Here is a 22,865-nt window from a genome sequence, read left to right as displayed (position 1 = left end):
GGTGAAGTCCCTATGAAGCCCTTACACATCGTGGGAGTTGATCCCTGACACCTTGGCAAGTCCCTCAGTCGCCTAAGGGAGTCTGCACAGATCAAAGGGAAGAGTGCCTCTTATCTTCATAAGGAGGGAGTTCCCTCTTCTCCTGGGAAATTTTCCTGCCTACATAAATACTACACAAACAAAGGGAGAAAGCAACACTTAGGAAAACATAAAATAACATAAAAGAAATGTGTGCCGTAATCCCGCACCTTTGGGAGGCTGAGGTGAGTGGATGGCCTGAGCCCGCGGGTTCAAGACCCGCCTGGGCAGCGAGACCTCATCTCTACAATAAATCAAAAAATCAGCCAGGCGTGGTAGCGCGCGCCTGTAATTCTGGCTACTTGGAAGGCTGAGGCGGAAGGATCGCCGGAGCCCAGCAGGTCGAGGCTGCGGTGGCCGGGGGCGGCCACTGCACACCGGTCTAGGCGACAGAGTGAGACTCCAACTCAAAAAAAAAGAAATGTGTGCCAATCAAAATGTTAAGATATGACACGTCCCATCAAACAAAGTATAACAAACCAGTCGGCTTTCTTAGTGAATTCCAATACAAACAAACAATAAAAAGCACTAATGGGTCAGTTCAGCATTTCTCTGGTGTCTGCAAAGTGGCCCCAGAGAGCCCAAGTGAGAAACAACCCCCACTCCCCCCCGCTGCTCACGTCCAGGGTTGGTTTACCAAATAAGTGCATCCGCTTTAGAAGATCAGGTACCCAGCAAGACCTGTTTCTTACCAGTTTATCATGGTCCTGGTCAGTGGGACCCCTCTCCAGAGAGAACCCAGAGCACAAAGTGGCTCTGGCAGCTGCTAGGGCGTCTCTATCAGGAGATCCCATCCACCAAGGCCCTGCAATGGGGTCACCAATTGTTATGGTGCGAGTAACACTCAGCTGCTCACCCTTGATACCGATAAATCAAGGCACAGAGAACTGATAGAAAGAAGTTTCTTTCTGAGTTCGAATCCAGGAGCAGAGCCAGACTCAACGTCTTTCTAGAATGGTTCTGCTCACCCTTCAGGTCTTGTAGTTCACTTTTGTAGTCCAGAGTTGTCCATACCTACACATTAGCCATTGACCAGCAAAGCATTGTCTAGAACTTAAGTTACAGCTACATTTTACACTTAGTGACATTGAGAGTAAAGGAAGTTTGCAACCTCTAAGACATCATGCATTACAAAAGTTATACAAATCGATTACACTGAGGCAAAAGTTATGCAAACCACAAGACTTACAATTACATTGATGTGACCATGTTCAAACCTATGACCGTTAAGAAAGGGAGTAAACAGGGAGTTACATCTTGGGGTGTCGTCTGTAGGGAAGTCAAGGATTCCCTGAAGTTACTTACTGGGACTCTCGGAAATGTACTCGGGAATGTACAGGAGTACGTGGGACCCTTGCCATGCCACAGCAATACGGACAGACATCAGCAGGTCTCTCTATTAACTATATTGCCCAGGCTGATCTCAACCTCCTGGCATCAAGCGATCCTCCCACCTCGGCCTCCAAAGTGCTGGGATTACAGGCGTGAGCCACCACACCCAGCCATATTTTGCATTTAAAAAATGAAGAGCCAGGCCAGGGCAACTTGGTGAGACCTCATCTCTGCAATAAATCAAAAAATTAGCCAGGCGTGGTGGCATGTGCCTGTAGTTCCAGCTACCAAGGCGGAGGTGGAAGGCTGGCCTGAGCCCAGCAGGTCAAGGCTGCAGTGGCCATGAGCATGCTACTGCCCTTCAGACTGGGTAACAGAGTGAGACTTCAACTACAAAAAAAAAAGGAGAAACTGAGGGTGAAGGACTTTGCCCCAGGTCACCCTCTAAGGCTGAGTCCTAAGTATGCCCAATAGATGTAAGACAGGGTTTACTTACGCTCATACAACCATGGATCAAACATATGTTTTAAAAACCAATAAAAGCTGGGCATGGTGGCTCATACCTATAATCCCAGCAGTTTGGGAGGCTGAGGTGAGAGGATTGCCTGAGCCAGGGATTCCAGACCATCCTGGGCAAATTGGCAAGACCTCATCTCTACAGTAAATCAAAAAATCAGCTGGGCTTGGTGTCACATGTCTGTAGTTCCATCTACTTGGAAAGCTGAGGTAGAAGGATCACCTGAGCTCAGCAGGTCGAGACTGCGGTGACTGTGAGCATGCCACTGCATTCCAGCCTGGGTGATAGTACGATTCTGACTTAAAAAAAAACAAACACTGCCGGGCTCGGTGGCTCAGCCTGTAATCCCGCCCCTTTGGGAGGCTGAGGTGGGTGGATGGCCTGAGCCCGCGGGTTCGAGACCCGCCTGGGCTGCGAGACCTCATCTCTACAATAAATCAAAAAATCAGCCGGGCGTGGTAACGCTTGCCTGTAATTCCGGCTACTTGGAAGGCTGAGGCGGAAGGATCGCCGGAGCCCAGCAGGTCGAGGCTGCGGTGGCCGGGAGCGGCCACTGCACTCCAGTCTGGGTGACAGAGTGAGACTCCAACTCAAAAAAAAAAAAAACAATAAAAAATAACAATAGGCCAGGTGCCTGGGTGACGAGTGAGCCTCCGAATCAAAAAAATAAATAAACAGCAATAAAAAAATACAAACAAAAAATATACTATAACAGCTATTTTCATAGCATGACTTATACTAGGTATTATAAATAACCTAGCGATGATTTACTGTATATGGGTGGATGTACATAGGTTATATGCAAATATTTTGCCATTTTATATGAGGGATTTTGAGCATCTGTAAATTTTGGTATCTGCGAGGGTCCTAGAACCAATCCCGCATGGATACCTAGAAAATGACCTGGTGTGTTGGCTCATGCCTATAATCTCAGCACTGTAGGAGGTGAAGGTGGAAGGATTCTTGAGCCCAGGAGTTCAAGACCAGCCTAGACAACATAGCGAGACCTTATCTCCACAGAAAAATCAAAAAATTAGCCGGGTGTGCAGGCGTGTACCTGTAGTCCCAGCTACTTGGGAGGCTGAGGAGGAAGGACTGCCTGAGCCCAGGAGGTCGAGGCTGCAGTGAGTTGTGAGGGTGCCACTGCACCCCAGCCTGGATGACAAAGTGAGATCCTGACTCAGAAAAAAAGAAAGAAAAGTAGGTTTCTTCTAAAATTTCTCCTCCATAGCTTTTCAATAGCTGTGTTGCCTCAAAGTCAGTCCTTGATTCTTGAAGCCAAAAAGAATGCAGGTTTATATGTATCTGCAGGTTTATCTATATCTGCTCACATCACAGCCCTGCTTAAAATCCTTTAGTGGTTTCTTGGCTTCCGGGGAAGCAGCTCAGATGTTTAAATTGTCAAGATCTCTGCCGGCCATTCTAGCCTTTATCTGTTCACCTACATGAACTTCTTCAATGTCATTCACACAATAGCTCCTCTCGTGAGACACCCTTATTTCCACCATCCAACTAACACCTAATTATTCCTCAAAACAAGGATCTGATCCGTCTCTCTCTCTCTCTCTCTCTCTCTCTCTCTTTTAAGAGACAGTGTCTTGCTCTGTTGTCCAGACTGGAGTACAGTGGCACCATCATAGTGCAATGCAGCCTTGAACTCCTGGCCTCAAATGATCCTCCCACCTCAGTCTCCCAAGTAGCTAGGACTACAGGTGCACACCACCACACCTAATAACATTTTTAAAAAGAGATAGAATCTAGTCCTGAGGCCCAGCCTTGTCTTAAATCCCTAGGCTCAAACAAGCCTCTCAATTCAGCCTCCAAAGTAGCTGGGATTAAGATGCAAACCGCTGTACAGGTGAGGATCAGAGTCTTATCGCATTCTGTTGATTTGCCTTTATGTGTATCATAGCTCTTCATGATGCTGTCTTGCTCGCTTCATTTCTCCTCCTAATGAAGAGCTTCATGAAGGATGGGCCCTCTTTTTCAGTACCTATGTTCCCAAACACACAAATACTCCCAGGTACACAACAGCTAATGTGTATTAGATTCCCCATAAATATTTGCTGGGTGAATGAATGAAACAAAATACCTGATTAATGAAAGAGTAGCCATATTGCAAATGTACTTGGTGGATGCCTCTTCCCCAGACTTTTCACATCGCCCTGAGCCTGAAATGGACATCCCTAAAGCAGGAATTTCAATCCTCATCCTTCCACTATCTGGTCATCTGGTGATTTGAGTGATCTGAAAGTCTTTTAACAGTTTTGGGAGTAAAAGGAATTCAATATACCCACGGCATGTTATCAGATTTGCCTTTTTTTTTTTTTGAATTGGAGTCTCACTCTGTTGCCCAGGCTGGAGTGCAGTGGCATGCTCAAAGACACCCCAACCTTGGCCTGCTGGGCTCAGGTGATCCTTCTGTCTCAGCCTTCCAAGTAGCAGGAGCCACAGGCGTGTACCACCGTGCCTGGCTAATTTTTTTGATTTATTGCAGAGATGAGATCTTACCAAGTTGTCCAGGCTGGTCTCAAATCCCTAACCTCAGGCAATCCTCTTGCCACTGCCTCCCAAAGTGCAGGGATTACAGGCATGAGCCACCACACCCTACTAGATTTGCCAAATTTCTAATAATAATTGGGGCGAGCACTCACATTTTCCATATATCTGAGTTCCCTGTGAATATGTTCACCCTCACTCTTTTGGTTAGAAGTAATGAGCCTACAATCTCACAAAGTAAAAAACAAACAAACAAACAAACAAACAAAAACATCGATTTTGGAAGAAGCATAATTAGAAAAAGATAAACTAAATGAAAATAAAAATACAAAAATATGCTTGACACTCCTAATACCAAAGAAAAGTCTGTTCTTCAAAAAAATGCAGATCTAGAAGGAAGTAAGGTAGTGTAAAGACTTTTGTTTTTGTCTTGAGTCAGAGTCTCACTCTGGAGTGCAGTGGCATGCTCATGGCCACTGCAGTCTAGACCTTCTGGGCTCGGGTGAGCCTTCAGCCTCAGCCTTCCAAATACCCAGAGCTATAGGCGTGCACCACCATTCTCGACAAATTTTTTTGATTTATTATAGTGAACCTCTGGGGTCAGGCAATCCTCTCACCTCCACCTCCCAACGTGCTGGGATTACAGGCATGAGCCACCACTCCTGGCAGTGTCAAGACTTTGAATCAAAGGTCAGAAGTAGCTTAAGAACCCTGCGAGGTATACAACTAATCTCTCTTATCACAAAACTGACTACAACAATGAGAACCACTCGACTTTTCTTGGCAACAGGAGAGCAAGAAATAAGAGCATGGTAGATTGGTCAGCTATTTTCATAAATCGAGTGAAAAACTATTCAATAATGAATACCATCATTTCAACCTGTATTAAAATAAAAGGTGGGGATGGAATTCATCCAAGTATATTATTCGACATATGCAAGATAACTTAAGTGGAAAAAAGTCTTTTTAATATGAAGTGGTAACATAAATCCAAATTGGACTCAAGATACACCTGCAGTATTTTTTTCTAAGTTGCTTTGTGATATAAAGCCACTTGAGGGCACCAAAGCTTTAAAAATCCTTTTACATATTTTCTGCTGATATAAAACGTTCTTTAGGGCTGAGCTCTGTGGCTCAGCCTGGAATCCCAGTACTTTGGGAGGCTAAGGCAACTGGATTGCTTGAGTCCACAGGTTCAAGACCAGCCCGGGCAACTTGGTGAGACCTCCTTTCTACAACAAATAAAAAATTAGCTGGGCATGGTAGCGTGCACCTGTAGTTCCAGCTTCTTGGAAAGGATAGCTGGAGCCCAGCAGATCAACACTGGGTTGGCCATGAGCGTGCCACTGTACTCCAGCCAGGGCAACGGAGTGAGACTCCAACTCAAAAAAAAAAAAAAAGTTATTCAAGGCAAGGTGTGGTGTAATCCCAGCACTTTGGGAGGCTGAGGCAGGAGGATTGCTTGAGGCCAAGAGTTTGAGACCAAACTAGGCGACACAGCAAGACCTCGCCTCTACAAACAGTCCAAAAATTAGCTGAGTGTGGTGGCATGGGCCTATAGTCTTCAATACTCAAGAAGCTAGGTTTTCTTTTTTTAAAATATTCTTTTTTATTTTTTGAGTTGGAGTTTCACTGCGCCACCCAGGCTGTAGTGCAGTGGCACACTCACAGCCACCGCAACCTCAACCTGCTGGGCTCAGGGCGATCCTTCTACCTCAACCTTCCAAGTAGCTGGAACCACAAGCGTGGGCCACCATGTCTGGCAAATGTTTTTGATTTGTTGTAGAGGTGAGGTCTTGCCAAGTTCCACGAGCTAGTCTCGAACCCCCGAGTTCAATCAATCCTCTCAGCCTCCCCAAATGCTGGGATTACAGGTGTGAGCCACTGCACCCAGCAAGGCTAGGTTTTTAATGAACATTTTTGGGTATTGTTATATGGACAAGCAGCTGTAATAAGGATACAGAGATAAATGAAACATGCTCACTGGCCTTGGTCGGTGAGCTCAAGTTCAGAGAGGAGGAGGCAGTGGTCTTAGAGTGCAGAGAATGTCATATTTTGAATTCGTTTACTGGTATTAGGTGTAAACACATTCAATCTCACTGGCAGTGGTTTCCTAAGTGGGGGTCCAGACTCCTGGGTGTCTCTGAGATCCTTTCAGGGTTGGTTAAGGTCAAAACTATTTTCATTATAATATGAAGATGTTTTTGCTTTTTTCATTTTCTTTTGTTATGCATGCACATTGGACTTTACCAAAGGCTATATGACGTGACAATGCAGACATTGCCATGTGGACTAATGGAATGTATCCTTGTAAATTGTTGCATTTTTTTTTAGAAATTTCTAAGGTAGTAGGGCTAGGGTATAAATTTAGGCATTTTCAGAGATTAACTCAGTTTGCTTTCTGTACTTCCATTAGGTACTTACAAGCTATCTTTTAGTTATACCACTATGATCAGTGCAACCTCTTTATCCAGTAAATTATCATCTTGAAACTCAAACTTTTCTTGTGCTATAGAAACACTACTAAATTTACTTTGTCTGTTTTGCAATATTTTAAAATACTTGAGAACTTTTCTAAATCTTAATTTTTTATCCAAAATATTTCATAATTTAATATTTTATACTAACAAGAGCAAAAATAGGCCATGTGCAGTAGCTCACGCCTGTAATCCCAGCACTATGGAAGGTCGAGGCAAAAGGATTACTTGAAGCCAGGAGTTTGAGATCAACCTTGGCAATATAGTGAAACCCTGTCTTTAACAAAAAAATTAAAAATTAGCCAGGTGTGGTGGTGCACACCTGTAGTTCTTGTTACTTGGAAGGTGAAGGCAGAGGATCACTTAAGCCAAAGAGTGCGAGGCTGCAGTGAGGTATGATTGCATTATCCTGCATGACAGAGCAAGATCTTGTCTCAAGAAATAAAATTAGCAAAAAATTTTGTTTTTCTTATGGTTAAGAAGATAGTTGGCTAAAAATAGATCAGAAGACTTGTTTTCTCAGTCAATAGCTGAACAGCATCTAAAGATGTTGAAAGAATGAAACCGACACCACCAATGTTTTCTAACTTGTGAGGAAAAAATGAATATTTTTTTTTTAGCCTTAGTCATAAACAGAAAAAAAAGAATTTCTTCCAAATAAACTGGACAAAACTATAAATAAACAAAAGTATGAGGAAAGCTGTTGCGGTGGTTAATTTTAGTTAATTCGCTGAATTAAAACTTTAGTTGGGAACACAGAGACTAAGTTCATAGCTCATCTGCAAAATTGAACTTGTCTCACAAGTGGGTAAGTCTACAGATATGGCTGAGCTTGCTGGTTTTCCTTGCATTCATGTGATATCAGCACCAACTAATCATTGAAGAACATCTTCTTTCATGTGAATGCTTGCCAATGCATACAAGTGATGCTGTCAAAAGTCAAAATAGTCAAAGCATGAAGTGCCCTCTTTGCACTATGTGGTTTTTACTGGAACAACTATGTTGAACACTTACACTGATGGTGCCAAAAAAAATGGGTGATACTACTAGTTCCTTAGCATAAATCAAAGTAGCAGCGCCAACAAGTATGAATAATCACTGCATTTCTTCACTCCCAAGTATTTAATAGTAAAGAGATAAAATGCCGGCTTCACTTAAGAATATTCTGTATAAAACAGTAAGAATTATTGATCTTATTAAACTTCAGAGTACATATCTTTTCAATACTCTGTGTGATGCAATGGGACAAGTGCCTAAGGCTAAAATTCCAGTTCATATTACTCAGATTTGCTACTTAGAAAGCATAAAGCAAAATAATCACACCAGAATATCTAAGGGAGAAGCAGTTTAAATGACTTAGGACATCTGGATGAGTCATTTTAAAAAATGACAATTTTGGCTGGGTATAAAAGCTCATGTCTATAATCTCAAATCTTAGGGAGGCTGAGGTGGGAGGATCACTTGAGCCCAGGAGTTTGAGACCAGCCTAGGAAAATAGTGAGACCTCATCTCCACAAAAAAAAAAAATCAAATTAAAAATGAGCCAGCATGGTAACACACACCTATAGTCCTAGTTACTTGGGAGGCTGAGGTGGAAGGATTGCCGGAGCCCAGGAGGTCAAGGCTGTGGTGAACCATGATCATGCCACTGCACTCCAGCCTAGACAATGGAGTGAGACCCCAACCCCTCTCAAAAAATACTTTTTTGGCCAGGGGGCGGGGTGGGGGGGTGAAGGGTGGCTAATTTTCAGGTACTGAGAATGTGCCAATCTATGAAAAAATTCAAGACTTACCATGCTTGGACTTAGTTACAAATTGAGACATTTATAGAGGATGTTTCTTGAGGCAGGGCCATATTTTTTTATATCTTTGGGTCTCTGTATTTTCTGTTAATGTTTTTAGTAGTAATTATAATAATTATTCAATTATTTTATTGTAGTAATTATAATATTCAATTATTCTAGTAATATAATAACTATTCAATTATTATAATTTGTAGTAATTCTAATACTTGTGGTAATTATAATAATTATCAATTATTTTATTTTTAGTATAAATTACTTCAGATAGGGAAGAGAGAATAGGTTTCTCTACTACTCACAACAGCAGAAACATGGAACCAACCCAGTTGCCTATCGAAAGTGGACTGGATAAGAAAATGTGGTACATATACACAATGGAATATTATGCAGCCGTAAAGAAAATCATGTCTTTTACAGTAACATGGATGCAGCTGGAGACCATCATACTAAGTGAACTATCACAGAAACAAAGAACTGAATACCACATGTTCTCACTCATAAACAAGCCTTGATCACTGGTCACATGAACACAACGGTGGGCTTGGCAGAGGCTAGACACTGCCAGGGGAGGAAGGGAGGGAGGAGGGATGGAGAGTAGGAGGCAACTTGCACACTGGGTACCAGGTTCACTATCTAAGGGAGAGAGGACCCACTAGAAGCTCAAACCTCAGCTGCATGCGACTTATTGATGTAGTAAATCCTCACATGTACTCCACAACTCAACACGAGAATAGGTTTATTAAAAGAGAGAAAAATTACTTATTAGATCCTTCTGCTTATTTGTGACATCACTATGACAACATCCCTAATGCAGGCCAGATCCTTGTTCGACCTTTTCTCCATCTCAACTTGCCAAGTTTGCCTCTTTCACTACTAACATACACTGTTTTAGATGACTCCTCACCGAAAGTCACACCTGAACGAGGCATTTATTTACAAGTTTTCATCCTGCCTTACCCTGCAGTTTTAAGCAATCATATATATGAATCTTGATGTCATTTAGGGGTGTTTAAAGAGTAAAAAAAGAAACATTAAGTCTGACATTCCAATTTTAACATCTCTTATGGTTCCCCACTGCTTGCAGTATAAAATCAGTTTGGTCAAAATGGTCAAGAGGATATTTTCTTTGTGTGTGTGTGAATAAGCAGGATTTATTGAGAGGACAGAGAAGCTCCCATTAGTGGGAGGGGACCCAAAGGGGTTGCCCATAAGAGGATCTTTCAAGACCTGGCTCCTGAATCTTCATCGGTCTTATCTCCCTTTTTTTTTTTTTTTTTTTCCTGAGTTGCAGTCTCACTCTGTCGCCCAGGCTGGAGTGTAGTGGTACGCTCACGGTCACTGCAGCCTCAACCTGCTGGGCTCAGGAGATCCTTCCACCTTAGCCTTCCAAGTAGCTGGAACTACAGAGCCGCAATCCTCTCGCCTTGTCCTCCCCAAGTGCTGGGATTACAGATGTAAGCCACTGTGCCTGGCCCCTTCCTCTTCTTATGGAACTCAGGAGGCAATAGTATGGACAATTCCTTTGCCTAAAACTCTCTTCTGCTCTAGTAAATAATCAGTCATTAAAATCCAACTGCGAGCTGGGCTCGGTGGCTCAGCCTGTAATCCCGCGCCTTTGGGAGGCTGAGGTGAGTGGATTGCCTGAGCCCGTGGGTTCAAGACCCGCCTGGGCAGCGAGACCTCATCTCTACAATAAATCAAAACATCAACCGGGCATGGTAGCGCATGCCTGTAATTCCGGCTATTTGGAAGGCTGAGGTGGAAGGATCACCGGAACCCAGCAGGTCCAGGCTGCGGTGGCCGGGAGCGGCCAACTTCAGTCTGGGTGACACAGTGAGACTCCAACTCAAAAAAAAAAAAAAAAAAATCCAACTGCGACATCCCCTGGAAAGCTTTCCCTGAACCATCCTACTCTTCTCTCTGCTGTGTACACAGCACATACTTGAAAACTCATTTGGAACAATCTGTTCTACAAGGCTCTCATCAATTTCAGCACAAGGGTTACCTTTATTCTTTGTATCCTCAGCACAGGGCCCTGCCTTGCAGGGTGAAGTCAGGCCCACTTTACTGACTTCATATTAAATGTAAGAAGTTGCAGTTACAAGAAATATTTATTCCTAAAGTAACAGATCACATTTAAATGTAAACAAGTGGAAGCTCTCTCTGCTTATTCTTCATCTGGATCGGATCCCTCCAGGTTGGGGTTGAATACATCAGCCTATTGTTTATTCTTTTCTATGGATTTAGATCCCATGTAGTACCTCTGGAGTGGTTTTGCTGCTTCATTTTGTGGCTTCACTGGCTGAGGAAGGTGTTTTCTATCTTGAATTCCTGGGTTTCAGGCCTACTACGCTTTTTATCCCCTATCCCTACCCAAGGAAGGATGTCAGTACTGCCTTCTGTCTAGTTGTTAGCCTAAAATATGATTACTGATAAGATACAAATTTCATCAGCTACAATTTTCTGCTACCTGAAGTATTATGTCTTCCCCCTGACTTCAAATACTGCCAACATTCTGATGCCATAATTATCATAGCAACTTTCAGTGCCAAACCTTGGACCCTCACTTGTTTCAAAGCTCTTGTCCTACTTTCTTGTACAGAAATGACACTTGTTGGCAAATCATGTTCATAATAGATAACATAGTCTTCACCAAGAACTTCCTCACTTTAGAAAAAAACTAATTTACACTAAAGAAAGACAAATGTTCTTCCTTTAAAATAGATGGTCCTGTTGGCACAACTGAGAAAAAAATAAACTTTTTATCTTTGTATCAAAGTGGGCCAGGTGAGGTAGCTCAAGCCTGTAATCCCAGCATCTTGGGAGGCCAAAGCGAGAGGATTGCCTGAGTTCAGGGGTTCGAGACCAGTCTGGGCAACGTGGTGAGATCTCTACAATAAGTCAAAAAATTAGCCGGGTGTGGTGGCACGTGCCTGTAGTTCCAATTACTTCAAAAGCTGAGGTGGAAGGGTCACCTGAGTTTAGTAGATCGAGGCTGCAGTGGCTGTGAATGTGCCACTGAACTCAAGCCTGGGTGACAGAGTGACTCTGACCCGAAGAAAAAGAAAAAAGAAATTACCATCTGGCCTGTTACAGAAAAAGTTTGTCAATACCTAATTTAGAAAATATTCAAAAAAGGAAAGTGCCAGACTACAGATGGTATGGGGGCTTCTATGCCTCTATTTGGAGTCAAGGAATTTCCCAGACTCATTTTTCAACCCTCAAGTTTTATTTATACTGTCTTACTCTACCACTCAATAAACCAAAACAATTTTAAAAAACATTAAACATTGTCAGGACATTAAGTCCAATATGAGAGAGAAAACACAAACAGAACTTTTTCACGTAAGTCACCTTCTCATAAAACACCTTATTACAGTATCCAGATTAATATTTCATTGAGTTGTTAGTTTTCCCTTCTCTCAAGCCACTAAAGAAAACCACATTAGGCCGGGAGCAGTGGCTCACACCTGTAATCCAAGCAGTAGAGGCAGTGGCAAGATGATTGTCTGAGCCCAGAGGTTCAAGACCAGTCTGGGCAACAAAGACCACGTCTCTGTAAGGAAAAAAAAGATTTTAGCTGGATGTGGTGGTATGCGCCTATAGTTCCAACTACTTGAAAGACTGAGGCAGAAGGATCATCATCTGAGTTCACCAAGTCCAGGCTGTTATGATAGCTGTGGGTATGCCACTGCACTCCAGCCTGGGTGGAAAATCACATTAAAAGTCCACCTTAATATCTAAGTAAAAATGATGCTACTGAATCATAAACCTCTTACAATAGGACTGACACCCACAATCTTCTTACAGCATGAATTTTAGGATACTAAATGCTCAAATTTTTAAAAAGAGAAAGTAGGTTGGGCATGGTGGCTCAGCCTGTAATCCGAGCACTTTGGAAGGCTGAGGCGAGAGGACTGCCTGAGCCCCGGGGTTCAGGACCAGCCACGGCAACTTGGAAAGCCCTCGTCTCAACAAAATATCTCACACACATATACAGACAAAAGATAGCCTGGTGTGGTGCCGTGTGTCTGTAGTTCCAGCTACTTGGAAGGCTGAGGTGGAAGGATCGCCTAAGCCCAGCAGGTCCAGGCTGTGGTGGCCTCGAGCGTACCGCTGCACTCCAGTCAGGGTAACAAGAGTGAGACTCCAACTCAATAAATAAATAAAAACAAATAAATAGTAGCTGAAGCAAGCAAAAGTTCTCTTCTCCCCGTCACGATTTTCCAGCCCATTATCTGTGTTCATCTTTAACATTCCAGAAAATGAGGGAAAATCTTGAGAAACTGAGTGAAGTTACCAAGTCAAATTCGAACTTAGAATTGTGCTTGCCTACCTTATTTCCATAAAAATGCATGAATATGACTAACAAAGGCAATTCTATTTTTAAAGACTTAAAAGTACAGAGGCCCATCCTTCAATTAGTTCACAATATGATCTCAACATTCAAGTTTGATGATTGCATTTCAGAAAACTGGTAGATCTCATTTTAAAGGTTGAATAAAACCAATTATCAAGCTTAGGCCATGACTAATCATATTGCCAAATAAATGAAGCAGAAATAAAACAGTTCAGTTGTAATTCACTGTGAGTACTCAAATGATTCACACCATTTCCAACCAATTATTATAGTACCTGTTTAACATGTAATTTAAAAAATTCTACTGGGATTCCCAGTAACATTAATACTAGCAGTGAAACCGGTAAAATTTATGGAACATTTACTATGAACCAGGATTTACAGCAGGTGCTTTTCATTGTTCTTTTCCTCCTCTCAATTACACTTTGGAATAGATATTAAATTGCATATCTGGATTGAGGTTACAGTTAATAAAGGGCAAAGCCAGGTTTCAAATCCAGGTGTGGCTACTTGCACTACACTGTATGTAAATACGTTAGAATTATACCAGGGGGTAGGCGGAGATTCTTAAATATTCTAAAGTTCAGGCCACATTCCAGTTTAAATAAACCACAATCTCTAGGGGATGACACAAGCAATGCTGTTTTATAAAGTTCCCCAGTGATACCAATGTGCGGATAAACTTGGGAACCAGCACTACACATGCTCTTATATATTTCAAGAGTCAGGACACTGCTGCACTGAACACACTACAGCAGTGTCCTTCAACCAGAGCTAATAAAATAAAACATTACTGTACATATTAGGTCCCACAAAACCAATACTCCATAAGGATAGGTGGAATGAATTTAAAGGATAAAATAGAATTTAAAGGATAAATGTCAACAAGCTGTTAACTGCACAAGTAAACAAAATTCACAATTACAAAGCCTTTAAACTAGATAATTACTGCACATTCCCAAGTCTGAACTACAGATTTTTCAGGTCCATGTGTTCCATAATGCCCATAGCTAAATAGTAAAACAATCACAACTCTCCTTGGAGTCCCATCAATTTTGCTGAGTCCTAGTATTCAGCCCTGCTTAAAGAAACATTAAATGGCAAAAAATAATTGAAGCTTCTCTACAGCAACTGAAAGTTTGTAGGGATTTTGTTATTGTTTAAAATGCCTTGTCCCATCCCCTTCCCCACAAGCTCAGGAAACATAACAAAAAGTAAAAACATACAGCTCTCAATTAGTGATATTCTAATATTAAAAAAAATTTTTTTAAAGCCCTAGCAATACATAACCAATTTTATGTTATTTAGTAAGACAAAATAAAACTCTAACTCCATAAAAAAATTCACAAGTGTGTGCCTTTTCTACCCTTAGTCTAGACTCAAATAAAGCACACTTAAACAATCTTATAAGTTTATGAGATTATGGAGCATGCAAGTAGAATCTAATGTAAGCATAATGGGTGTCAAAAATAAGTCATTTAACATATTCCTAAATAAATTTAAAATGTTTATATAACCATATTCTTACAACAGTACGTATAAACACTAGCAAAAAATAACTAAAAATATTTTGGAGGGAACCAGATCTTTCAAAATACTGAAATCTTAATTACTAACATAAATCTGATTTTATTAAATCAATCTGATTTTTTAGTTGTTTATTTAAATTTTAATATAAGTATCTTTATGGAAATTAAAGTTATTTTAATCCTCTTAAAATCAAGCACATACATTTTTGAAATATATATTAATAATTATAAGAATTTTGCTCATTACATTTTTACAAAAGAAATTCAGGGTCATGGAGAAATGAGGGGGGAAACAATTATAAAGGATGAACCAAAATATTTTGGGGGTGGTATGTTCACTACTTGGTCGTAATTTTGTGGGTCAAAACACTAAATTGTATGCTTTAGTTATTCACGTCAAGTTATAACTCAATAAAGTGATTTAATAAAAGGCAAAAAAAAATTTCTGCAGGAAAAATGACTTTGAAGCAGATACTATTACTTTTCCAGAACTCCATGGCTTATTTCTGAGTTCAGCAACTCCACACTACATCTACAATTTAGTTTCTCTGTGGACTCCCTCCCTTTCAAACAATATGGCCAAAGCTCTATACCTGCTGCCCATTAGCGAGCAAATTAAAACTAGGCTAACTTTAAATTAAATGTGTATGACTTAATCCCCTCAGTAACCAAACTTGTTAATACCATCAATTAATACATAGTTCTTTACCATATTTTAAAGCGTAAACTACTGAACATATTTCATATTACAATGCATGAAAGCACAACAAACAGTTAACTGCGGGTAAGTGGGAACTGAGGCAGAAATAAATAACTTAATATAAAAAAGAATGCCAAAAAACAAAAATTACTTAATCTTTTCTGAAAGTGAAAAAAATATGGTACATTTTAATTGTAAACCATGTCTTAGTTTTAGCAAATAGAGGGTGCCAAAAAAACGCATACACATTTTAAGAAAGGAAAAAAACTATTAAAATTGCAGTTACAAGAGGTGCTCAAAGTGGTTACCATCAGCATCCAGAAATTTCTAATTATGGCAAACTAAAACACATAGATAACATCACTTAAAGCATGTACACACCTTTTGGCACCCCCAGTACAGGTTGAATCTGATAGATTTCATTAATCTCTTAACCAAACAGTACAATCTGTTTTGAGACATCCAATATGTGATACCAATAGCTTTATCAAAGCTTGCTTTAGGTTTGCATTGCTACATTTAACTTTTGTTGATTAGACTGAACTGTGGCAAACTGTATGATAAAAGCCTATTTAAAAATGAACTTAAGATATATTTAATACTGTGTTACCATTCTAATTCATTCAAGTTCTGTGGGGGTGTGCAAGTGTGTTGTTTTTCATTTAATTTTCTCATCACCACCAGTCTTAGTGGTGAAAGTTGAGGAGTTCTGGCAGGGTACTGATGTGGAAACAGAAAAAACACTAAGCCTTTTGAGAAAACAATGTTTTAAAAAAACAAATTCTTAGAATTAGATCAATTTGATATAAAACCTCAAACATTTTTGCTCTAAGATTATCTCTTTACAATTAGCATATATTTAAACATGGGGAAGGGAAGGCCAAAAGCAAATGAGGGTAAACAAAACCAGAAAAATCAAAATACAAATACAGAGTCAAAATACTCTTCCAATCAGCAGTAAAAAACAGAAATGATTCTAAAATTAATGTGCAAATAAAAATAGTTGGTTAACATTCATTTAACAAGCTTGTGCACTGATAATGAAAAGGCTTACCCTTCTTCCTCTAGCCTCAGAAAGCAATCACCATCTTTAATAAAGTATAACTTTAACAAGCGAATAAAGCATGTTTAGAGTATGTTTGTATTTAGAAAACAATACCTTGAACACTACAGAGAACAACAATATTCTGAAAATCCAGTTTATTTTTCATGTTGTGGACAGATCCAGTCAGTGTGATCAGTTTTTCTGCATGTGTAATAATTTATCAAAATAACTTTTCTGACAAGACTCTTTTCCATCAACTCTGAAAATCCTGGTCTGACAACATACCCAAATAAAGCTCTTGAAAATCACCTCTTAAAATTTGGAAGAAAATGTGGTCAGTCTTTCCTGTAACATTTACTGCACTACAAATGGCTAAAGAGCAATTTAAAAGGTAACTAAGTACAACAGTTGAGTTCAGGAAATATTTTAGTGCACTTTGTTCCAGTTTTAGCCAACATGCTATATTTTTCTTTTTGTTTGTTGTTGTTGCTGTTGTTCTTTTTTTGGAGGGGAGTGGGGGGCGCACAGAGTGGACTTGAGGATTTCCATTGTACGAAAAAGATATGACTCTGCAAGCAAAACAGTGTAAGCTGCCTTTTTTTTTTCTTAAGACCTGGACATTTTAAGACAGAAGCTTTGCAAAACATTACACAATTTTTTATTATTAAATGAGAAAATCTCATTTGTTACATCGTCACATTGCTAGTCAGAGAAATGCTGCAGTGATGAAGAAAGTCAATGTTGGATCAACCAAAGTCCTCATTTCTACAACATTCATTTACAAAGAAATAATGTTCAACACAGCCCAACACAACATTCTTGGTTTTCTTCATATTGAAGTCCCCCAAAATAATCTTCTAATGGGGCATTTCACTACATAAATTATAGTTCTTCATTTTTACAATTCACCCCAAACTGTATGAGAGATGTATCACACTAAAATTTCTAAAGCTGTTAGGATATCCTTCACACATCATCGTCATCCGATGTGTCACTGCTACTTGTCTCTGTGTCATCATTCTCAATTGTGGGTTTGAAAGTGCTGTTTTTCCAGGGTCCAAACTTGAAGTCACAAATCAGGCCATTTTTCAAAATACCATTTTTTCTCAGACCGTTCTTCTGTAACTAAAATATAAAAAGTAAAACAAATAAATAATCCCCCCAAAAGTGACTTACCTCTTAAGGATAATATAATAAATATAACCATGAATATAATAAAATTAATACAACTGTATCCTACCTAAAAATTCTGAAATAGTGTTTTAGGAAAATAAGCTATTTATTTATTTATTTAGAGTCAGGAAAATAAGTTATTTATTGATTTATTGATTGACTGAGTTGGAGTCTCACTGTCCCCCAGGCTGGAGTGCAGTGGCACTCTCTCAGTCACCTCATGACCACCACAGCCTTGACCTACTGGGCTCAGGTGATTCTTCCCAAGTAACTAGAACTACAACCCAGACTCAGACAATCCTCTCCCCTCGGCCTCCCTAAGTGCTGGGATTACAGGCTTGAGCCACTACACCCAGCAAAAAATAGGTTATTTAGATAGATAAAGGTAATTGTCCAATTCAATCTAATAAAATATTCCCTAGGAATTAATCACTTACTTTGGGAGAATACCATTTACCACATACCAAGTCAATATGAAGAAAAATAGTAGTGTGATATAGTGGAAAGATCTGGGATACAAACAGGGTACTATATGTATTAAGGCACTAAACTTTACATATTTCATTTCTTTAAGTGAAAATTGCAATATAGCTTCAGGTAATGCCGAGTGTTATCACCAGCAACCATTAAGCTATATAGTTGTTACTGTTATTATTCTAAATTAACACACCCCCGCCAATTTGCTTTCTCAAACTTTGTAGAGTAAGTAGAATTAGGTATACAAAATAATCAATTACAGCCTTTTGCTTAACCACAGAGATAAAGATACTGAAAAAAAAAAACAGTCCTCTCTGAAAATGGGAAATCAGAATTAAAGGGTTAGTATGTCAAGAAATAAGAACTGAGCCAGGCTCGGTGGCTCAGCCTGTAATCCTGCGCCTTTGGGAGGTTGAGGTGAGTGGATTGCCTGAGCCCGCGGGTTCGAGACCCGCCTGGGCAACAAGACCTCATCTCTACAATAAATCAAAAAATCAGCCGGGCGTGGTAGTGCATGCCTGTAATTCCGGCTACTTGGAAGGCTGAGGCAGAAGGATTGCCGGAGCCCAGCAGGTCGAGGCTGCAGTGGCCGGGAGCGGCCACTGCACTCCAGTCTGGGCGACAGAGTGAGACTCCAACTCAAAAAAAAAAAAAAGAAATAAGAACTGGATCAAAAGATCACATATCAGAGGGCGGGAAAGATGGCTGGTCCAAATTAGAAACAAGTTAAAGATGCAAAATAAGCCCAGCATTCCAACTACTTGGGAGGCTGAGGTGGGAGAACTACTTGAGCCCAGAAATTTGAGGCTGGAGTTATTATGACACTACTGCAGTTCTAGTCTGGGCAACAGAGCAAGAACCCATTTATTAAAAACAAACAAACAAACAAAAAAACCTACAATGGATTTTGGGAAAACAACAGCCGCCTCCTGATGCTCTATCAAATATTTTCTGGCCAGGCGCAGAGGCTCACGCCTATAATCCCAGACTTTGGTGAGAGGATTTACCTGAGCCCACAGGTTCAAGAGCAGCCTGGGCAACTTGTTGAGACCTCAGCTCTATAATAAATTTAAAAATTAGCCGACATGGTAGTGTGTGCCTGTAATTCCAGGAAGAAATACTGGAAGGTTGAGGCAGAAGGATCACCTGAGCACAGCATGTCAAGGTTTCAGTGGCCATGAGCTTGCCACTGCACTTCAGCCTAGGTGACAAAGTAAAGCCAACTCAAAAGAAAAAAAAAATTTTTTTTTCCCTAATACTCTTTCAAAAAGGAAATTAGGGAGATATACACCAGTACATTTTAGAATATGAAATATACTCTTGCACAAGGAAAAAGATAAAAGGTGAAGTTATTTGGGAAGCTGACTCCACTTTTTATCACCAGTGCAGACCTCCCCACCCCCCAAAAACAAGTGGTCTGAAAAATGACTCATTACAGACATATAACTTACACTAATTCCTAACTACCACACACTCAACATTTTAAATACATCACCATGAGCAAACGCGTTTAAAACAAAGTCAGTTCAGCCAGGCTTGGCAGCATGCACTTGCAAGTCCCAGTTAGCTACTCAGGAAGCTGAGGTGGTGAGAGGATCACTTGGCGCCCAGGAGTTTAAGGTCAGCAGGGCAACAAAGAGACACGGAGAGATGAAACTGCTTAAAAATCTCCATCCCAAAATGCTTACTTATAATTATGTTGTTATAATTTTTTTTTTTTTGAGTTGGAGTCTCACTCGGTCGCCTAGACTGGAGGGCAGTGGCCGCTCCCGGCCACCGCAGCCTTGCCTGCTGGGATGCAGCGATCCTTCTGTCTCAGCCTTCCGAGTAGCCAGAATTACAGGCGTGCGCTACCATGCCCAGCTGATTTTTTGATTTATTGTAGAGATGAGGTCTCACTGCCCAGGCGGGTCTCGAACCCGCGGGCTCAGGCAATCCACTCTCCTCAGCCTCCCAAAGGCGTGGGATTACAGGCTAAGCCACCGAGCCTGGCGCTGTTATAATTTTTAAAGGGCGATTTAAAAGTAAAATTATATGATTCAGGTTTTCTTACCTGCTCACTAATAACTTGGAATTCTCTCATTTCGTCCTCAGTTAAGGGAGCACATGTTTCATCATTTTCACTGTCTTCTTGCCAGCCCATCTCCTTCAACAACCTAAGAAGGGAAGAAATTAAGCTTAATCTAGAACTTCCCCTCAGTAGGACAATTCCATTTGCAATATGTACCAACAAAAACATAATTTAGGATCCATTATACAAAGCTCCCAAGATAAATCAAAATAATTTTTGAGTATATGCTTTGAATACGTTTCTGAAAATGAATATATAAGATTAAGCCCTATAAACTTAGTAATAAAGTAGAAATTAACCTTAATTAACCAGCTTAATCTTTGGTGTCAGAAGCCCTCTAGGCTGGAAATTTGCAAATCTGAGGCAATTTTGTTAAATTCTTATACTAAAAGTATAGCAATACTCCTCTCCCATTCTTCTTCAATATCACAATTCATCACACTCTTGGCTACTCATTAGGCTTTCTACTTTTAAAAGAAAAGGCTGAGATAGCTTATCCTATTTTGCATTTTATAATTTACTCTTCTACTGATACCACTGTGTATGTCAATCATCATCATCATCACAATAATTCAATCTGAAAGAGGCATCCTGGCCACTGCAGCCTCGACCTACTGGGCTCCAGCGATCCTTCCCCGCCTCAACCTTCCAAGTAGCTGGAACTACAAGCACGTGCTACCACGCCCAGCTCATTTTTGATTTATTGTAGAGATGAGGTCTCGCCAAGTTGCCCAGGTGGGTCCAAGCAATCCGCTCACCTCGGCTTCCCAAGGCACGGGTGGCTTTTACTTCTTATATGGCCATGTATGTTGTGCTGGTCTGGTAGGGTTTGTTTTTAAAAACTGTGACCCCTAAGTATTCCTATCACTCCTATCGGGGTCTTCAAATGGTTGTCAAAAAATGTGTATCAGCAAGGTGCAGTAGATCACACCTAAAATCCCAGCACTTTGGGAAGCCAAGGTGAAAGTACTGCCTGAATTCACTGGTTCCAGACCAGCTTGGGCAACTTGGCAAGACTTCATCTCTACAATATATCAAGAAAAAGTAGCCGGGCATGATGGCACATGTCTGCAGTTCCAGCTACTTGGAAGGCTGAGGCAGAAGGATTGCCTCAGCCTAGTAGATAGAGGCTGTGGTGGCCATGAATGTGCCTCAGCATTTCAGCCTGGACAAGAGTGAGACTGGCTCAAAAAAAAAAAAAAATGTCTATTATAAAACAAATACACTTAATTTTTTAAAATTTTTTTAAAGAGACAGGGGCTGAATCTGTTACCCAAGCTGCAGTACAGTGGCACAATCACAACTCACTACACAAAAATTAACTCTAAGGGGATCGGAGACATAAACGTAAAACCTCAAACTCTACAAACCTTAGAAAATGCAGGAGACACTCTTACAGAAGTTGGAACTAGCAACCAATTATTATCATAGCAACCATGATTAAAACCCCATGTGCCCAAGCCATAAGAGATAAGATAGACAGGTGGGACCTCAACAAACTGACAAGCTTCCGCAAAGCCAAAGAAACCATCAAGAGAGCAGGGAGACACCGAACAGACTAGGAAAAAATATTTGCCAACTCTATGTCTGACAAAGACCTAACACCTAGGATCTACAAGGAACTCAAATGTGCTGAAAAGAAAAAAACAAGCAGCCCCATTACAAAGTGGGCAAAAGATATGAATAGACAGTTCTTAAAAAAAGACAACAGATAAATGAAAAAATGTTCAGCCTCACTAGTCATCAAGGAGATGCAAATTGGCCTTCCATATGACCCCACAATTTCCCTACTGGGAATATACCCAGAAGAACTCAAATCACTCTATAAAAAAGATACCACGTATGTTTATCACAGCACTGTTCACAATAGCATGAACATGGAACCCACCGTGCTGTCCATCAAAGAGAACTAGATAATAAAAATGTGGTACATATACACAATGGAATATCACGCAGTCATAAAGAACAACAAAATCATGACCTTCGCAACAACCTGTATGTAATTAGAGTCTATAATGCTGGGTGATCTTTCACAGAAACAAAGAACTGAGTATCACATGTTCTCACTCATAAGTAGACCTTGAACAACTACCATAATACTATAGGAAAAGGATTGACAGTAGTGGGAAACTGTGGAGGGGAGGGGGGATTGACAGTTGTCGAAATCTGCTGGGGAAGGGGGGAGGCACACCTCATCAGCAAGGGTATCTGGCAAGGGTGCCTGCACAATGAATATCTGTATACCTAACCCTGAATTGTATCCCACAATTTTAGTTTTTTGGTTTTTGTTTTTTTTGAGTTGGGGTCTCACTCTGTTGCCCAGACCGGAGTGCAATGGCCGCTTCCAGTCACCGCAGCCTCGACCTGCTGGGCTCTGGTGATCCTTCCGCCTCAGCCTTCCAAGTAGCTGGAACTACAGGTGTGTGCTACCACGCCCGGCTACCTTTTTGATTTGTTGTAGAGATGAGATCTCGCCAAGTTGCCCAGGCAGGTCTCGAACCCACGGGCTCAGGCAATTCACTCACCTCAGTCTCCCAAGGCGCAGGATTACAGGCTGAGCCACCGAGCCTGGCTAATACAACTTTAAAATAAAATAATAAATAAATAAACTATCTTGAAAAAGAAAAAAAAGAGAGAGTGAGCCTGAATCCGTCACCCAAGCCACACTACAGTGGCACAATCACAACTCACTACAGCCTCAAAACTCCTGAGAGCTAGCAGTCCTTCTCACCTCAGCCTCTCAGGTAGCTGGGACTTCAGGCACATGTCACCACATCCAGTTTTTTCCCCCCTTTCTCTTTTGGA

At 40.8% G+C, this 22,865-nt stretch overlaps 1 protein-coding gene across 5 annotated transcripts in view; it reads right to left on the bottom strand.

Moving 5' to 3' along the window:
• Positions 1 to 16,479: 16,479 nt before the first annotated feature.
• The window catches only part of GPBP1 (GC-rich promoter binding protein 1), a 76,669-nt gene continuing 70,283 nt past the window's right edge, over positions 16,480 to 22,865 (bottom strand). For all 5 annotated transcript variants that reach the window (XR_002481873.1, XM_021711462.1, XM_008056271.1 and 2 more), the window contains 2 exons: positions 20,043 to 20,145; positions 16,480 to 17,464 (listed from right to left, as the gene is read on the bottom strand). Coding sequence is in view for 4 of the 5 variants with exons in the window: in XM_021711462.1 (XP_021567137.1) it covers positions 17,306 to 17,464; positions 20,043 to 20,145 (262 nt within the window). In the remaining variant the exon portion in view is untranslated. The remainder of the gene's footprint in view (positions 17,465 to 20,042; positions 20,146 to 22,865) is intronic.

The sequence above is a fragment of the Carlito syrichta genome, unplaced genomic scaffold (assembly GCF_000164805.1).
Source record: "Carlito syrichta isolate Samal-C Ts95f unplaced genomic scaffold, Tarsius_syrichta-2.0.1 Scaffold302306, whole genome shotgun sequence".
Taxonomy (NCBI): domain Eukaryota; kingdom Metazoa; phylum Chordata; class Mammalia; order Primates; family Tarsiidae; genus Carlito; species Carlito syrichta.
Note: the sequence above shows the minus strand (reverse complement) of the source record. Positions and strands in the feature narration are given on the sequence as shown.